The sequence below is a fragment of the Phodopus roborovskii genome, unplaced genomic scaffold, assembly GCF_943737965.1.
Source record: "Phodopus roborovskii unplaced genomic scaffold, PHOROB, whole genome shotgun sequence".
Classification (NCBI taxonomy): domain Eukaryota; kingdom Metazoa; phylum Chordata; class Mammalia; order Rodentia; family Cricetidae; genus Phodopus; species Phodopus roborovskii.
Genome location: NW_026126541.1, coordinates 5,393,834 through 5,409,677, shown reverse-complemented (window position 1 = coordinate 5,409,677; position 15,844 = coordinate 5,393,834). Strand labels below are relative to the sequence as shown.

The following is a 15,844-nucleotide window of genomic DNA, read 5'->3' as shown; positions in this document are numbered from 1 at the left end:
TCCAGACATCCCCAGAAGCCACGGGGGGAGGGGAGGACAGACATTGATATTCCAGACTTTATTCATAAATGCAAAGTGACCCGCCTGCAGTGATAGCTCCTGGGAGCCCAGAGCAGGATGTGGCCTGTGCCGTCACATCTGGCTTTAGCTGTGACTGGCTGAGTGGCACTGGACATGTTAGCTCCCTAATCCTCAGTCTCCTAACCTAAAAGTAGGATGGGGATGCTTTTATCAGAGTCGTTAGGGCAAGAGTGGAAAGGCTTTCCAAAAACATGCCCAGGCATATTCAGGACAGAGAGAAGCACAAGAGTCAAATGCAGCAATGGAACCTTGACTCACTGTTCTTGTGACCTGGGAACACTTCAAGTAAAACCCAACGCCACCACCTTTTACAAAGTCATCCTTGCTGCCTGGGCACAGGCAGCTCCTGAGTACCTCCCACTACCCAACTGGTCCTCTTGGACCCCCTAAAAGATCTTCCTTTGGGGCCGAGGGGGAGGTTCTTAAGCCTAGCGCCTCTCCCCAGCTAATTTGATGGCTCTCTGTCGGCTACAGCGGCAGCGATATACTGGTCTCTCTTTATTTCCCTTCCCATGTTGCAGTTCTGTCTCAGCCAGACCCAAGACTTCCCTGAACCGGATGGGGAAAAAAATGATTCTTATTAGTTCACCAGCCTTGTGGAAAATTATCTCCTGTGCTGGTTTCTTATGGGAAGACTCAAAGCGTAGCACAGGGTGCAAACCAAGCCTGTAGCAGTCAGAACTGGTGTCTGAAATGTCTTCAGACTGCAAGGCTGAATTTATTGCACAAAACAAGTGTACTAGTGAGGCAGAGGGAGGTATAGCACCCTGCTCATTATCACTGGGAAGGGGAACCAAAACGCCGAGTAAAAAATTAAATTTTAATAATGCCCATGATAGTTTCTAAATCTTTCCTGACAGAAGGACTCTCATTATTTTTATCTGTCTCCGAGTGAGTTCTTTCAGAGGCATCTCAGAGCTGGCCTCAGCTTGATTGTTTCCCAGGTTTTAAAGCATCCGCAAAAAATGTATATACAGAGGGACACATACTTTAGACTGTTCAAGGAAGGGCCGCGGATGCGCCAACACTTCACGTAACGTATTAGCAGTCAGCACTGGCTACGATGCCTTCAGCTTTCACTAAAGGGGCTCACACTGTCAGGACAGCTGCTGTAAGCACCCCCCAGACAGGGGACCCCACATCTTCTTCAGTTGGCTGTGACATTAACCGGGGCCCTCCCACCCCTACCCAGTAGTCCCCAGGTCCTGGGTATATTCTAGAAATTGCTCCATGCTGACCTCCAAAGGATTCTCGAGGGAAAAGTAGGGAGACCTTACCATCTTGGTGAGTGTGAATGCTGGCTTTCCGTGTAGGCTGTGGCACAGAACTGTTGAGGGTATGAAGGAAACTGAGACCTGACACATTACAGCCAACAGCCTGCAATGCTGGGAATGTTTCCATGTTCTTATCGATGTAGTATCTTGGTCCCAGAAGAATTTATAGCTATTTGCATATGTGTGCATACATACATACATGCATAATGCATGCATATATGCATGCATACATACATGCATCATGTCATGATGAAAGTGTGGATATACAAATGAAGCCAGGACTGGACCCAGTACCTACACTGTGTGTGTAAGTAATGGACCACGACCTTATCCCCAGGCAACAGGCAGCTGAGTCAAAGAGAGACGGATTCGGCCACCTGCATCAACATCTGTAAGGTAAAAACCCAGATCGTTCTCCTCCCACAACTAGAGAGAATGATTTCCCCCTGAGACTTTGCCATAGGACACATGCTGAGCTGGATAATAAATGGTGTCCTCGAGTGTCCTTAGAGGAGACACAGCAAGTCCCACCGGTGGTTTCTGCCTGCTCTCGGCTCTTTCTGGACCAAGCCAAAGGAGGGCACACGTGGGACCTGGCACTGCCTGCTCAGGCACTGGCGTGACTATCCAGTCCAGGCTTGGCTACTCTCAAGGAGACTCTAGTGTTCCAAGAGGCCAGATGGACCCCTGCCCACACACCCCAGGCCTCAGACTTCTCAGCAAGCCCCTTTCTGTCAGCTGGACCTTCAACAAGTCTGCCAGTGTGTATTAGAACCCATCTTGTCATCTGCTGGGCAATAGGGGTTCAGATTTCACCCTCCATTGTGAAAAATGAAGGCTAGGGAGCTAGAGGGCAGAGTCCCCAAAGAGTAGCAGCAAACGGCTGTCATTTGCAGCTAGCAAGCTGCCTTCAACTCAGTCCCTCAAAATGGCCGTATGACCTCTTACTGGTGTTCCTACTCGATGCAGCAAATGCCGGGCTGCAGAGTATGCAGAAGCAGCCAGGCTCCTGTCAGCTTAGTCTCTTCCCTGTCATCAAGTCTCAGTCCTCAAAGATGCCTGGGTCTCGTTGTTATATTTACTGCTGCTTTAGAGATGGAGAGCAGGGATACAGATTTCTCAACAGACGGCGGGCAGAGGCAACCCTGCAAACTTCCTATGCCGTTCAGTGTCAGTAGAGACCCCTTTAACACATTTCATAGAAGCTGAACAGCCTGCTGCTGGAAATCGCCAGCTGGCTTTCTGCAAGCCAAGATTATGTGGAGGTCAAAGGGGTTGCTCGTGTGCAGCCTGGGCCTGACCCCTCTGCTTCTTATGGCCTTGTGAGTGTCTGCAAACCATAGGCTGGCTGGTTTGTGAGTGCTGTAGACCTCTCCCCGGCCTTTGGCATGGTAGTTAAAAACTGATTTGGGGCTAAGTTTGGATACTTTCAGTGCAGGACGGAGTTACTGATGCTCACACACAGGCTGACCCTCTGGCTTCTGAGAGCCACGGGGTCAGGAGGGCTGGGCCTCCCTCTCCAAGACGGGAAGGCAGGACTCCTACACAGCCTCCCCACTCTTCTGGGTTTGTTCTCGGTCACCATTAGGCAACTCAAAAAGGCCCACACATGTTGACCGCCCAGTTCAAGAAAGGGTTGGTTTCGTTGACAATATTTAAAATGTGAGATTTTGTAGATTAGGTAATCCGGTCCCTAAGGTAAGAACAATGCTCACTCTCCAAACAGATAGGGTCTGAGGAGTCTGGGGCCCTCAAGCCAGGAGCTGAGGGTTGCCAGCCAGGAGAGCAGGAAGGTTACTTCTCCTGGACCAAGTGTGGGTAGTGCATCCCTCAGGCACTCCCTTGCAGGCATACCCAACAGGATCTGGAAGGCTGAGAAATACCAAATCTGTGGATATGGAGGAACTCCTGCTGTCTCAGAAACAGTGACAGTCTGCTCTACACTGACCGCCTAGCCAGGGCCACCCCAAGAGTGGGTGTCACCCTCTCCCTTGGTGGGCCTTAACCATCCAGTGGGGGTCCTAATAAAGGAGAGTCACTGGGAAAATGAAGTGACCAGCACCCCCAATCAGAAGAGGCTTCCCCGAGGACGCTATCTGAAGGGAGCGGAGCCCTTTTCGCCACACTGACGACGGCAACCTGTTCCCCCCAACCCCCAACTGGCTCCAGCAGCCGCACTGAACTACGCCTTCAGCAGACTGAAGCCTTCCTGTGAAATGGCTGCTCACCCACAGAAGTTAGGCAGAAGTCTCTTAGAGCCATGCAGCCCCTTGTGAGAAGGCATTAGTGGGCTGCCCCAGAGGACGACCACCATTCTCTCCATTCTCATCTCTCAGGTGATCATGCCTAACCCTGGAATAGATGAGTGGCGTCCCTTAAAAGGCTCAAAGGACAGACCAGTGTGCTGGTGAGTGAAAAAACACAAATCAGTGAAAGCTGGCAGAACACACTATGGAATAAAAGCAGGCCATTGATTATCATCTCGACTGGCTGTTTGTCTCCTTAGACACTAAGGAAGAGCCAGTTGAGTTTGGTTAATGGTCTCACTGTATGTATTACAGGGTGAGAGCCCATGATCCAAAATCTTCTATCTGAAACTTAAGTGTCAGTACTCAGAAAGGCTCACATTCCAGAACATCTCAGATTTTCGTATTAAAGATAGTCAGCTGATAAGACCTGTATAAATATTCCAAAATCTGGGAAGCTTCTTGCAGCCATGCCTTAGCAGACTGTGAAGACAGAGACCTCGTGCCTCACCCTTTGAAGGACTAAAGGGGAGACCAGATTGAGAAAGAGCATAAGACTGCCTGGTGTGGTGGCTCACACCTTTAACTGCAGCACTTGGGGGACAGATGCAGGAAGAGCTCTGTGAGTTCAAGACCAGCCTGATCTACGTGGATGATCTATCTCAGACACAGGATGTCTTATAAGCAGTCTATGTCTCATGAATAAGTTACCTCTCTTCCAAGCCCACCCTGGAGTGTGAGACCCCTGTTTCCCGGCACCCTGTGGCGCTCTTCGTGTTACGTAGGGGTGGGGGCTGCCCTGCGGGCAAGGTTCGGATTGCTGTTGTCTGTAGACATGGATATGGCGGCTTGAATGAGAATGTCCCCCATAGGCTCTGGCCTCGGGACACTTGGTTCCCAGTTGGTGGCACTGCTTCGGGAGATCTGGACATGCAGCCTTACTGGAGGAAGTGTACCCCGGGGCTCTGGGGCTTCACAGCCTCTGGCCACCACTCCCAGCTCGCTCTCTCAGCTGCTTGCTTTTGGTTCACCGCGTGAGCTCGAAGCTGCTGTTCCAGCCACCACACCTCTGCCTCCGCTCTGCCTTCATAGACTGGAACCGAGAGCTCAGACTAACTCCTCTGTAAGAATACACAGAGTGAGCAGCACCAGCCGCTCTGGTGGCGGGCGTCCCCATTAGACAAGACTCTCTGGACCCCAAAGAGTTTACCCTGGACACGTCCTCAGACCTCTCACTCAGGGCTTCACTGTTCTCCCGTCTAACGTGAAGAATCTAGGCCTAGACCCAAAGGCCTTTGCCAACTAAAGCAGTCTGCAAGTCTGGAAGGGGCTGCGCACACCTTGCCTTTCCGGAGTGTCGTTATTTAATTCTCTTCAAGTCCTTTCCAGATCCTTTGATGGAAGCAAGCTGCCTTGATCCTGTGTGAAAGTGGTAGCCAGCAAAGCTGCTCTCCAGGCCTCCTGCTGTCACCAAGTCCACACTTAAGAGTGGCAGTGGCCGTGGCACCCAGGCTGCAATCTGATGTACACATTTGGCAAAGCAGAGCTTGATGTAGCTACACATCACTGATCAAAACCCCTCGGACTTATCAGTGTGTCTGACAGGTACTTGTTGGCTGCTTTCCCGGGCTGGGGAGGGATCCCCGAGCCGGCCAATGGGACAGCCTCCCTTCCCTTTTGATGTTGATGATCCCACCTTGGAGACCCGGCTCAGCCCTGCTGTGGGGGGGGGTAGGCTGTCAACATGAGGCCCCACTAGATAGCAGCAACTTGTGGGAGCATCAGCCGGGTGAGCTGAGCAGGCAACAAATTCCTCACCTGCCCCTGCTTCCCCATCGGCCCCTGGAAGTTTCCCAGGCGGCTTTGCAGGCTCTGGCAACTGGAAGTTCTCATTTGCCCTGAAAAGGCACCTCCTTTTACAGAATTATTTGCCAACTGCACATACATTAAAGGGTTTTAGCTCTCAAAGTGCCTGAACATGATTAATGAGCTGATGCTCTTACCCCTGGTGGCTGAAGAGCTGATTGGCATTGTTTGGGAAGAAACTGAAAGTCGGGTGTCCTGGAGTGTCTTGCTCCAGTCACTCCGGGCCAAGCCGGACCGTGGGCGTGGGCACAGGACGAATTGCCCCTAGCCCTGACACGGCTGTAATTGCTGCCTTTGCTGTCAGCCCTCTGTCTCTGATTGCTCATTGTAGTGCAAAGCTTACATGTGGTAAGGACTCTGGGTTCCCAGTCTTCTTCAGAGGCACGCCTTCAGTGTGGCTCCTGTGGCACCCTGCAGTGACTGGTCTCTAGCTGAGAGGGGGCGTGGCTCGGCAGGGCGTGGTTTGGTAGAGGGTGTGTCTGTCTCAGTGGAGGGGGCGTGGCTTGGGATGAGCAAAGCAATGTTGCTAATCCCACACACTCACTGCCCGTTTCTCCATCCCACAAGCTGATAACGTTTTACATTTTTATGTGATTGAAAAAAGTTCAAAAAGAATAGTTTTTGTTACTGGAAGGTGATGTGGAAAGCAACATCACATATTCCTAAAGTTCTATTGTAAAACAGTACATTTTCATAGATAACATGATTATTGTTTACAGGAGCAAAGTTGAATAAGTGTCCGAGAGCATCTAACTTCACATGTGGAACCTCTAACTTCCAATACCTCAGGTTGTGACCTTCTTTGAACCTTCCTCATAACATTTGCTAAAATGAAGCCATATAAGAATAGGGCGTTCCCCTGATTCAGTGTGGCTGGTGTTGTGAAAGATAAAAATTTGACTATGAGTTTGCACACGCAAAGAACACCACAGAAGTGTAAGTGTGGGGGGCAGAGGATGTAGACTGACACCGGAAGAGTAGAGTGTACTCAGAGGGGTCTCCCTGGAGATGTCAGGAGCCAGCAACGACAGACTCTGGGCTTATAACCTCCAGAACTGAAAGATAAAGATTTCTAGCAAGTCTAAGGAATTTTACCTTATGGCAACTCCATCTAATTGCTACGATTACTATCTGGCCCTGTGTAGAACAAGTCTACAGGTCCCCATTAACCCGTGTCGTGTTTGTGAATGATGTCTGAGCCTAGTTGCGCCAGGACTCAGGTCCCAGCTCGTGGTTCTTGGGTTCCTTGCTAGGGAGCTTGCTTGTGTCTCCGTCTTATCAAAGCCCGTCCTTCTGGTATACCTTCTCAGGGCTCTCAGACCATAGACTACGTCAAAACTGATGTCAACAAATGTGAATGATGGACCGCCACTGGTGGCTTGAAATGTTGACCCAGCCTAGCTGTGTCAGACATTCTAGGCCCGTGGTGGGTATGGTGGGTGAGTCTCAATCACTCTGCTCATGAAGAAATCCTCATTCATTCTGGGATGGTAATGCAGAGTGCTGAGTCCCCAAGTGCTCTGGCTGCACACAGCGCTTCCTGAGATTACTCCCAGGACCACCTTGTCCTTTAGGGAAGGACCTGCCATAAACCCATTGTAAGGTGCAGGGAAGCAATGGCCAGGGAACGGGACCATGGGAAACCATCATGTTGCCCAAAGAAAGATGAGGGGTCTATGAGCTGGCCTGATCATTTCCAAGGCCGCCAAAGCAACGGGCCTTAAACTAAGTGGCTTCAAGCATCAGAAGTAGTTTCTTGAATCGTTTCGGAACCTTGAAGTCTGAAGCCAGGAAGTTTACCAGGCCATGCTCTCTTCAAAGAGTGCAGTCTCCCCGGGCTCCTCCAGTCTCTGGTGCACAGGCATCCCTCAGCTCGCGGTAGGTAGCATGGCTGCAGTCTCTGTGCGCCCTCCCACAACCCTATTGCTGTGTCTCCCTGTGCACTCTATTGATACAAGGACAGGTGACCGCCTGAAAACCAGATATTTCTTTTCAAGATTCTTAAGGCATACTCTTCTTCCAAATGGGGTCACCTTATGAGCTTCCGGGTGGGTGAGTCTGAGTCAGTGTGCTTGAAAGAGAAAATCCCCAACTAAAGTCGCCCACGTCAAAAGGCCATTTTGCATGTCTGTAACTGAGAAGTTTAAGTGAGACCCTTCAGGTATCAGGCTCACAGACAGCTCCAAGGACAGAGAAGGGGTCTTCGGGGTCTCGACTCTTTTTCCTTCTTCCTTGGCCCTGCGCTCCGATGGCAGGAGCCCCGTGACTAGAGCTGCCTGCAGTAGCTCCAGACCCAGCAAGGGGGGGGGGGACCATACTTCTCTCTTGGTTCTCAGGGGAAACCCTCAGCAGACCGTGCAGTCTAGGTGTCTTTGAACACATGTTTGTGCAAGAAATGGAGAATTATAATTGGTAAGGCTTGCCTGGGTCATATTCCAAGATGAAACCCACCCGAGGCAGGACCAAATGGCGGCGCCGGGTGTGCCAGGCCCCATGCACCCCAGCAGGTGAGGGCATTGTAGGCATCCTGAGCTGACCGTGGGCCAGTAGCTAATCCTTACGCTGTGCTTGTGCACAAGCCCTTCAGGGTCACAGTGTGGCCTCAAACCTCGGTCTCCTAGGCTCACGTGATCCCAGTGCCTCAGTTTCACAAGTAGCAAGAACTTTGGGTGCCTGTATTGCCACACCCTGCCCAAGCTCTTCCTCGTCTTCTTTTTAACATCTCTGCCAAGCTCTGTGTCAGAGGGATACGAAAGATGAAAGAGATTCTGGCTGTGGAAGGGCCACTTTTTACCAGGGAAAACTTCACAGAGACAGAAAAGCAGACGCCTGTGTGGCTAGCGTGGTGGGAAGCAAAGCGCAGGGAAATCCAAGCTCGAGCCAGCGTGGTCCGGAAGCCCTTGTTACAGGGCACCGTAGATCAAGGCCTTTGGTGTGGAAGCTCGGTGCTGACTCAACCCAAAGTACCTTTGGGTTACAAATAATAGAGGACCCAAATCAAACAGGCTTGAAAAACGAAGTTAATTTATTTTCTCCTGTTAATCAAAGTTCAAAGGAAGGGTGGCTTGCTGTAGAAGTTTTATCATGCCTTCACGGCGGGCTCCTGGTTGCCTGCCCTTCCTTGGACCAGCTTCTTAGGCTGACTTCCTCACAAAGGTAAAGTGGCTGTCACAGACCGCAGCCTAACGTTGGCATCCCAAGCTGTCTGGGTGCCCCAGCCTCCTTCACAACAATGACCGGGAAGCCCTCTGCAGGGCTGGCTCAGGTCACTGTAGCCAGGGAAATCATTGCTTAGGTCACAGCTCTACCTGTGGAGCCAGGGGTGGGTGGCATGAGGTGTTGCTGCAAGTCCCTTAACTGTGACCCTCGGGGCAGCCCAGGCCTCCTCACCTTAGAACAAGTGCCCTGTGGACCCAGGAGCGGTCGCAGGGTGGTGACACCCCCCCCCCAGGTGATAGCCCTGGCATCACTGCCCTCTCTGGAACATTCAGGCTATACATCGAAATAGCGAGACGGGAGTCCGGCCCACCAGAGGATGGGCCACAGAAAGTCAGTTGTTTCTCATGGGATCAACGGCCTGCTTTCTTGGGTTTTTTGTTTTTTGTTTTTTGTTGTTGTTTTGTTTTGTTTTGTTTTGTTTTTCCTGCCTGAATTTCAGTGGCCAAAGCAAAATCGCATGCCAGTACACAACCCCAAAGGCCAGGTCAGGGTAGTGATGCAGGGGAGACCCTGGACTGATGCAGGGGAGACCCTGGACTGATGCAGGGGAGGAAGTGCCTTCCAGAGCGCCTGCCTGCTACAGTGCAGCCCCCAAGCCTCTCGCCTCACAAGGAGGTCGGGAGGCAGCCGGCCTCCTCTGCTTGAGCCAGCCTCCTGTGATTGTTCATGCCACACACGGGAGCCCTCCCGCTTCCAGAAGGGGAGGAGACTGGCAATGGAAGGCTAACCGCTCCCCCCCCCTCCGGGTCCTACACAGGGATCAGTATTTCCTATAATACTGTGTGAGTTTAACCTCAAAGTAAATGGTTAATTCATCTTATATCAACAGCACTGTGATTCATAATGTAAACTTGGAGGATTTTTGATGTTTCGAGCCCACATTCCTTTTAATTTGACTCTGCATTCTTTTAAAGCCACAGTATGCTCACTGATAGAATACAGCATGCAAATGCACGGCTCTCTGCCTGCAGGCGATTTAGCCTGGCTGGTTCAGTGGATGTCTTCTTTCAAGTGTATGCTCTCTCTTAAATTATTTACTGGGTAAACACACTTTGCATTTTCAAAAGGGAGATTAAGACTGCTTGCTCCTGGCCTGGTGGAACATGAAGGCATCTTACCCGGAGTTAAGAGCAAGTCATCGGGGCTGCCCCCAAAAGTTCTTTCCGGATCGCTAGCAGCTCCTTGACCTGGCTGGCTCTTCTGATTCCTCCCAACTCTGCAGCTCTGCATTCTGTTCTGTTGCCCAGAGCAATAAGGATTGCCCAACAGCGATGGTCAGGGACTGTTCTCCAGGCTCCCTCATAGCTGGGGGTCTACCACTGCCTCCCCCCACACACACCAGCTCAATCCTAGCCACTCAGGGGGGTCATTTTCTGTCCCTAGAAAGACATATTATTTGCCCAAGTCCTTTGCAAGCTGAAGCTGGGTTGATGCCCTGGCCAGTCAGGCTTACATTCAGCCCTCTCTGGTCCAGCTGTTTCTGCCCTCAGCTCCTGTCATCTCCAAAGCCTGGCAGTCCTTCCACTGGTCCACGCCCAGGAGCCCGGACGGCCAGCCCTTCCTCTAGCAGCTGAGAGGAGGCAGGGCTGCTGTGATGGGGGCACTGGTGGGTCGCTCCACCTTGAGGGGCTCGTCTCTGCTTTCACCTTCATCTTCCCTACCCAGCCGTTTCCGGCCAATTGAACTTGCCCAGATGTCTCCTTCACCCTCCTTAGACTGGGATGGTTACAGTCCCCAGGGCCACACTCTGCCATCACGTTTGTTCTCCGTCCTGCTCCCGAGTGCTGGCCACAGCACTGTGTCCACGCTTTAGAGGTGGATTCTATCTGTTCTTTACAGGTGGATGATGGGAGCAGCAGAGGCTGGTGATGGGGTTGCCAGTGGGCACGGGTGCACACAGAAGGGGAAAGCCTAGATTTGGGGCCTCCTGTGTACTTATTTTATTACTGTGCTCCAGAGTAAACTGGTAACCCCTGTCTTGGATGCTTGGGGGCTCTCTTCCCACAGAAAAGAGAGCTGTCACTCACGCTATAGAAGAGACACTCTACCTACCACAGGTCACCTATGGCAGGATTTGTTAAGTTTCTGTGCTTTGAGTCCGTTTTACTGCTGAGACTCGGTTTTGCTGACCCCCTTTGTAAATCTGACATGGGTGACAGTGGCAAATAGAGACTTGAACAATGACTTCAGCAAACAGGGCCATGGGGACCATTCTGAAGACTTGCCTCCCTTCCAGAGAAAAGGAAAACAAACAAACACAAACAAAAAACCCCCAAAAATGTTGAGTTTTAGATGAAGCCTAAGCAGTGCCACTCTGTTCCTAATTAGCTTCCCTTTAATACACCGCGATGTCCTGTTCTTATTTACTTACACGGGGTGGGACAGAGAACCCTTCCTGCCTCCTGGGTAAACATGGCCTGTTAAGTCTGAATTAGCTGTCATCACAGAAGAATTAATGTCGGGCACAGGCTTTCTAGCGGGACAAGAAGAAATAAACAACACAGATCTTCACAGAGCCTCATGTGATAAATGGGGAACGGAGCACACCATCCATCTCCTGCGAGGGAAGCGGACATGGACGCTAAAGCAGTTTTGCGGAAGACGTGTCAGCAAATGGCGATCATTTTGTAACCTGTCAGAAATAGAGGGAGCCCCGTCCTGTTAGTGGACACAGGGGAGTGGACCACTCTAATGGGATGGTACCCATCCATCTGTGAAGAAGGAAGGGTGGGTGAGGAGTATGCCACCGAAGCCGCCACCTGATGTCGTCCTCTATCCCAGCTGCAGGGACACTGTGCCGGTTCCTCTGTCGAAGTGCTCAACGGGGGGGGGGGGGCCTGACTGGTGGAAGACCCTGCCCAGGGTCCCATGTGTGTAGGTAGGAGGTCACAGGACTCCGAATGTGCCTCTGAGCAGGTGGGATGAGGTGGCAAGGGATGGCAGCCAGCTAGATGGCCAGCCTCTGCTTCTGGGCTTCTATTTCCATGCGCTCTGTGAGAGCAGCAAGCGTGGGCGAGGCCGTTTGACCCAGGTTCCCTTTGAAAGGCTCAACAAAGCATTGTGGTGTGCGACCTCTTTTCTCAGAATGAGGTAACAAATTATGAAATCACTCCAGCGGAAGCATGCTGCAGGCTTCAGCGTGTGTCTCCTCTGTTAGTCTTTGTGAGGTCAGTATCAGCAGGGCTGGGCTGGACCGAGGGACCAGCATCCCCTAGAGGGCCCACCCACCGCCGCTTGCCAGGCACCTTGAGGACTTTCTGTTCACTCTCATATCCAGCTTTTTGCACCAGGGAGCTTAGGTAACATTTCCTCCTGGCTTGCCGAAGCCGTGAGCCATACTGACAGGTGCCGGCTTCACAACCTAAGCTGCAAGTTTGACACTTGCTTCTCAATCCTCTCCTCTCCCTGCTAAGTCTCTCTCGCTTTTCCTGGGGTATTTTTGTTCAGGTAAGTACCTCACTGATGTATATTTCTTTGGAGTCCTTTCCTTTCACGGGGAAACACTGGGGAGGAAAGGGGAGAAGGCTTCTCTCCCGTTCTAAATTAAAGAGAGGTGCTCACATGGAGCCCTTGATCACCTAAAGAGGCTACACGGTACCCAAACCCTGGAAAGCCCTTGATTCCCTGTAGCTTTTCGGTGAAGCATCCAGTGACTGCAAGCACTGTGGAGCTGTGTGTGTGTGTGTGTGTGTGTGTGTGTGTGTGTGTGTGTGCTGTGGAGCTGTTCATAGACCTGGTAGCTGCGTGCGCACACACACACACACACACACACACACACACACACACACACACACACACACTCTACCTGCCAGGCTGTAGTTTCTTTAGGCAACCTGGCTTGGGCAGTGTTTGTCAAAGTGCTGTCCATTTACCCACGTGAACTTTCCTTCTCTCCCACAGAATCATCCAAAACCGCATCCTGCTAGTCATCCTGGGGATCATCGTGGTCATCACCATCCTGACGGCCATCACTTTGTTTGTCAAAGGACACTGATGCATCTGCTCTCCCCTGATAAACAGTGATCTTGTCTTGTTCTGAGTAATTAAGACTAAACGGTCACAAGAACCATTGTGGTGTGCTGACAGGCCCCGGGGGGGCCCTCTGTCTCTCCCTCAACACTCTTCAGCTAGAGTGAGGGGAGTGTAAAAATAGCTCTGTTCCTGTCTGCATGTGGGTTCATTTCCTTTGGAGGTTGGTCTTTGCCCAGATTTGTTGTTTTTTATAGGTGAGGGTGAATGCTTATTTGCCTTTAGGTAACTTCGTCTGCTGTCCAAAATAGCTTTGCTAACATTCTTCCTTGCCTCGTGGACATGCCTGGGGTCACAATTTGAGAGAGGAGATGATGACTCGGTTGCAGAAGCTTCTGTGTGTCACGTACCTGTCTTTACCAGAAGGGCTTTCTGTGATGTCCAGAAGAATCAGGCCAGCGCCAGTGAGCAGTTCCAGAGGTCAGCCACGCCCTTCGCAGCATTGAATACAGCCACCCTGCCCAGACAACTTGATTGCAAAGGAGAGGGTTCACTGTCACTTGTACAGGAAATTGACTTGGCACTTTCCCTGGTATGAAATGTTTATTCACCTTCCCCAAGTGCCATACTCCCCAGAATTGGCGGACGGTGTGAGAGTCAGCACAGTATTTAGCCGTGGCCTTGCTTTCCCTGACCTGTGTAAGCATTTCTTCTCGGTTCTAATATGAACTCAGTTAGCAGAAGCCCTGAGGTGAGACAGGGCTGCCCCAACCCTTCCGGCAAGAATATTTCAGTTAGCATGATCAGGGTTCCTGTGCTGATGTGAAGTTTGCAAAGGGGGGAGTCCTACCGGACGGTCCACTAGGAAAAAACCAAAACAAAGCATAGCAAAACCTTGGTGGGAAGTGGCCACCAACCTCCTTTCGGAGAATGAAGAGTTACGGAGCGCTAGGGAAGAGCTGCGTGGGTTTTCTAACAACTGTAGCAAAACCCGCCTCGGTTCGCTGTGCGCCCCAGAACTCTATCACACTGTTTGATTTTCTTCCTTTCTTTCTGTCTGAGGTAACCAGGAATTGTGTTCAAAATGAGTTCATCTGTGAGCAGGCTTAAAGGTTGCCCAAGATGAGGCCATTTTCCCTCTAGTCGTGAAGCAAAATGTGTTTTTCTGAAGACTTCATAGACACTTTTACAGGGTCTGTACAGTCTTTTTTAATATAATTGGAAGCTTTGAATTCTTGAGAGCAGACCTATTCTCTTCATAAAAAATGCTAACCACCTGTGTTCATGTAGCAAGATGATGCTGTACTTGATCCCCCAACACACCACACACACACACACACACACACCTAAGAGGACCATTATGGAGTAGACAGGAAATGCAAAATCCACCAGAGAAACTGTGCTTGTGGAAGGAGGCCAGCGCCTGTATATGTTGAGATAAATCATTTATTATTGTGTAAATAAAGGTGTAGTCTCTGTGTCGGAAGGGTGGGATTTGGGCCGAACAAACTAGAGCAGCAGAGGAGAAGGGCCGGAAGCTTCTGCCAGCTGTAGGGACAGCTCAGCAAGAACCTCCTATTGTGATAGCCGAGTGAGTTCTGGGCATTCTGCTGTGTAAAAGAAACCATTCAAATGCAAGGAGACAACCACCGGCATCTGCCCACGCCTCTGGTGGCCTCCTTGGAAGTGGGGCTCCTCCTCTGCGGCCTTCTAAGCTGTCTGCCCAAGTTTCACCCTGCGAGCAGGGTGGAGCTGAGCACTGACGCTTGGTGGCCCCTGAGCACGTCCCTGAAACCTGTGCTCGCACAGGAGCAGACAAAGGAGACTGGAGGGCGCCTTTGCCAGTCACCCTCAGTGGCTTTCTCCGCAGAGTTCTTTTGTTTGGGGCTGTGGCCGTGGTTTGGGGGGTGGAAATCTGTGAACATATAACCCTCGGACGCAGCAGCTCCATCCCCTCCCCTAGAGAGTGGCCACCTAGAAAGTCCCCTGACGACCTTCTGTCCTCCCGATGCCACAGGAAGAACACCGAGCCACCTCGGGGCTGGGGCAGTGCCCTGCCTCCCTGCCCGACCAGGGAAGGGAGAGAGCTCGCAAACCTGTGTCGACGGTTCTAGGTTCATATTATGTAGGCTTCCGTTGTGGAATATTTCTGAAGTTGGGAGCCTTTGTTTAAAAGTGTGTGGGAGGTAGGGGAAGATGAAATGACAGTATGAAGGAGGAGGAAGAGGAGGAAGCCCTTGCCATATAAAATTCATGCAGACTAAACAGTTTCTGGGACAGTATAAATAAAGCGGATGCAACCCCACTTCAGAATCAAAAGCAATTTAATTAAAGTCTCTTAAGTTGTAAAGAGTTTTAAATGTTCCGTGTTGCAGGCGGATGCCTGCAGATGCAGTGGGCCTGACGTCAGCGGCCAGGCCTGGGCTGCGAGCGAGGCCATTTGCTATTCTGTTTCAGGCAGGCTGGATTGTCTTATTTTGGAACCAGCTTGGTGGGGGGTTTGCTTTGCTCCTGCTTCTGAGCCCTGAGCTTCAAAGGCTGAAATTAATGGTGAACAAAATTGTGCGGCTCTGGCCGTCCCATGCGGGGCAAGCCCATTGAGGGTTATCATTAAGTAAAGAAATAAAGAGGGGAAAAAAGCCTGCCTGCTCCAAAAACCTCATCAGATAATGACCTCAGTGATTGGGTTTTCATTACCAAACAGCATCCAGAGATTATCAACTCATGGAAGAAGGGAGGGAGGAGGGAAGGGAAGGAAGAGGCAAGCACAGTCTTTTTTTTTTTTTTTTTTTTTTTTTTTTTTTTTTTTTGCACATCTTTTCTTTAAAACTGTCAGATCATTTCAGTATTTCAAATCCGAGGAAAACAGCCTGCCTGCTGCTGTATTTGAAGTTGTAATGGTGTCAAAAAGTCACGACTGACTGACAGCCGTCAGTCCCAGAGGGGCTCATTAAATCATAAAAACTTGACAAGGAAATAATTGCGCATGGCCAGCGACTTGGCGCCTGTTTAGACGGTTTTATTGTCTTTCATTATCAGTCCCCACCATTACGTTCATTAACAAATTGCATTAAACAACTGTTAAGGGCTAATGATTTGTTTATCGCTTTTTTCTGTTATTATTATTTAAACATTAGCCGTGTCATGTGGTACCCAGCAGCCTCTTGCCGTCATCCGACTGAATATTTT

At 50.8% G+C, this 15,844-nt stretch overlaps 1 protein-coding gene across 4 annotated transcripts in view; it reads left to right on the top strand.

The window, feature by feature from the left end:
* Nucleotides 1-15,005, top strand: part of Vti1a (vesicle transport through interaction with t-SNAREs 1A) — a 295,186-nt gene extending 280,181 nt beyond the window's left edge. For 2 of the 4 annotated variants that reach the window (XM_051199648.1, XM_051199647.1), the window contains one exon: nt 12,587-15,005. In XM_051199648.1, the coding sequence (XP_051055605.1) occupies nt 12,587-12,680 (94 nt within the window). In that variant the 3' untranslated portion in view covers nt 12,681-15,005. The remainder of the gene's footprint in view (nt 1-12,586) is intronic. The other 2 variants (XM_051199651.1, XM_051199649.1) reach the window with 1 other exon arrangement.
* The last annotated feature ends 839 nt before the right edge of the window (nt 15,006-15,844 follow it).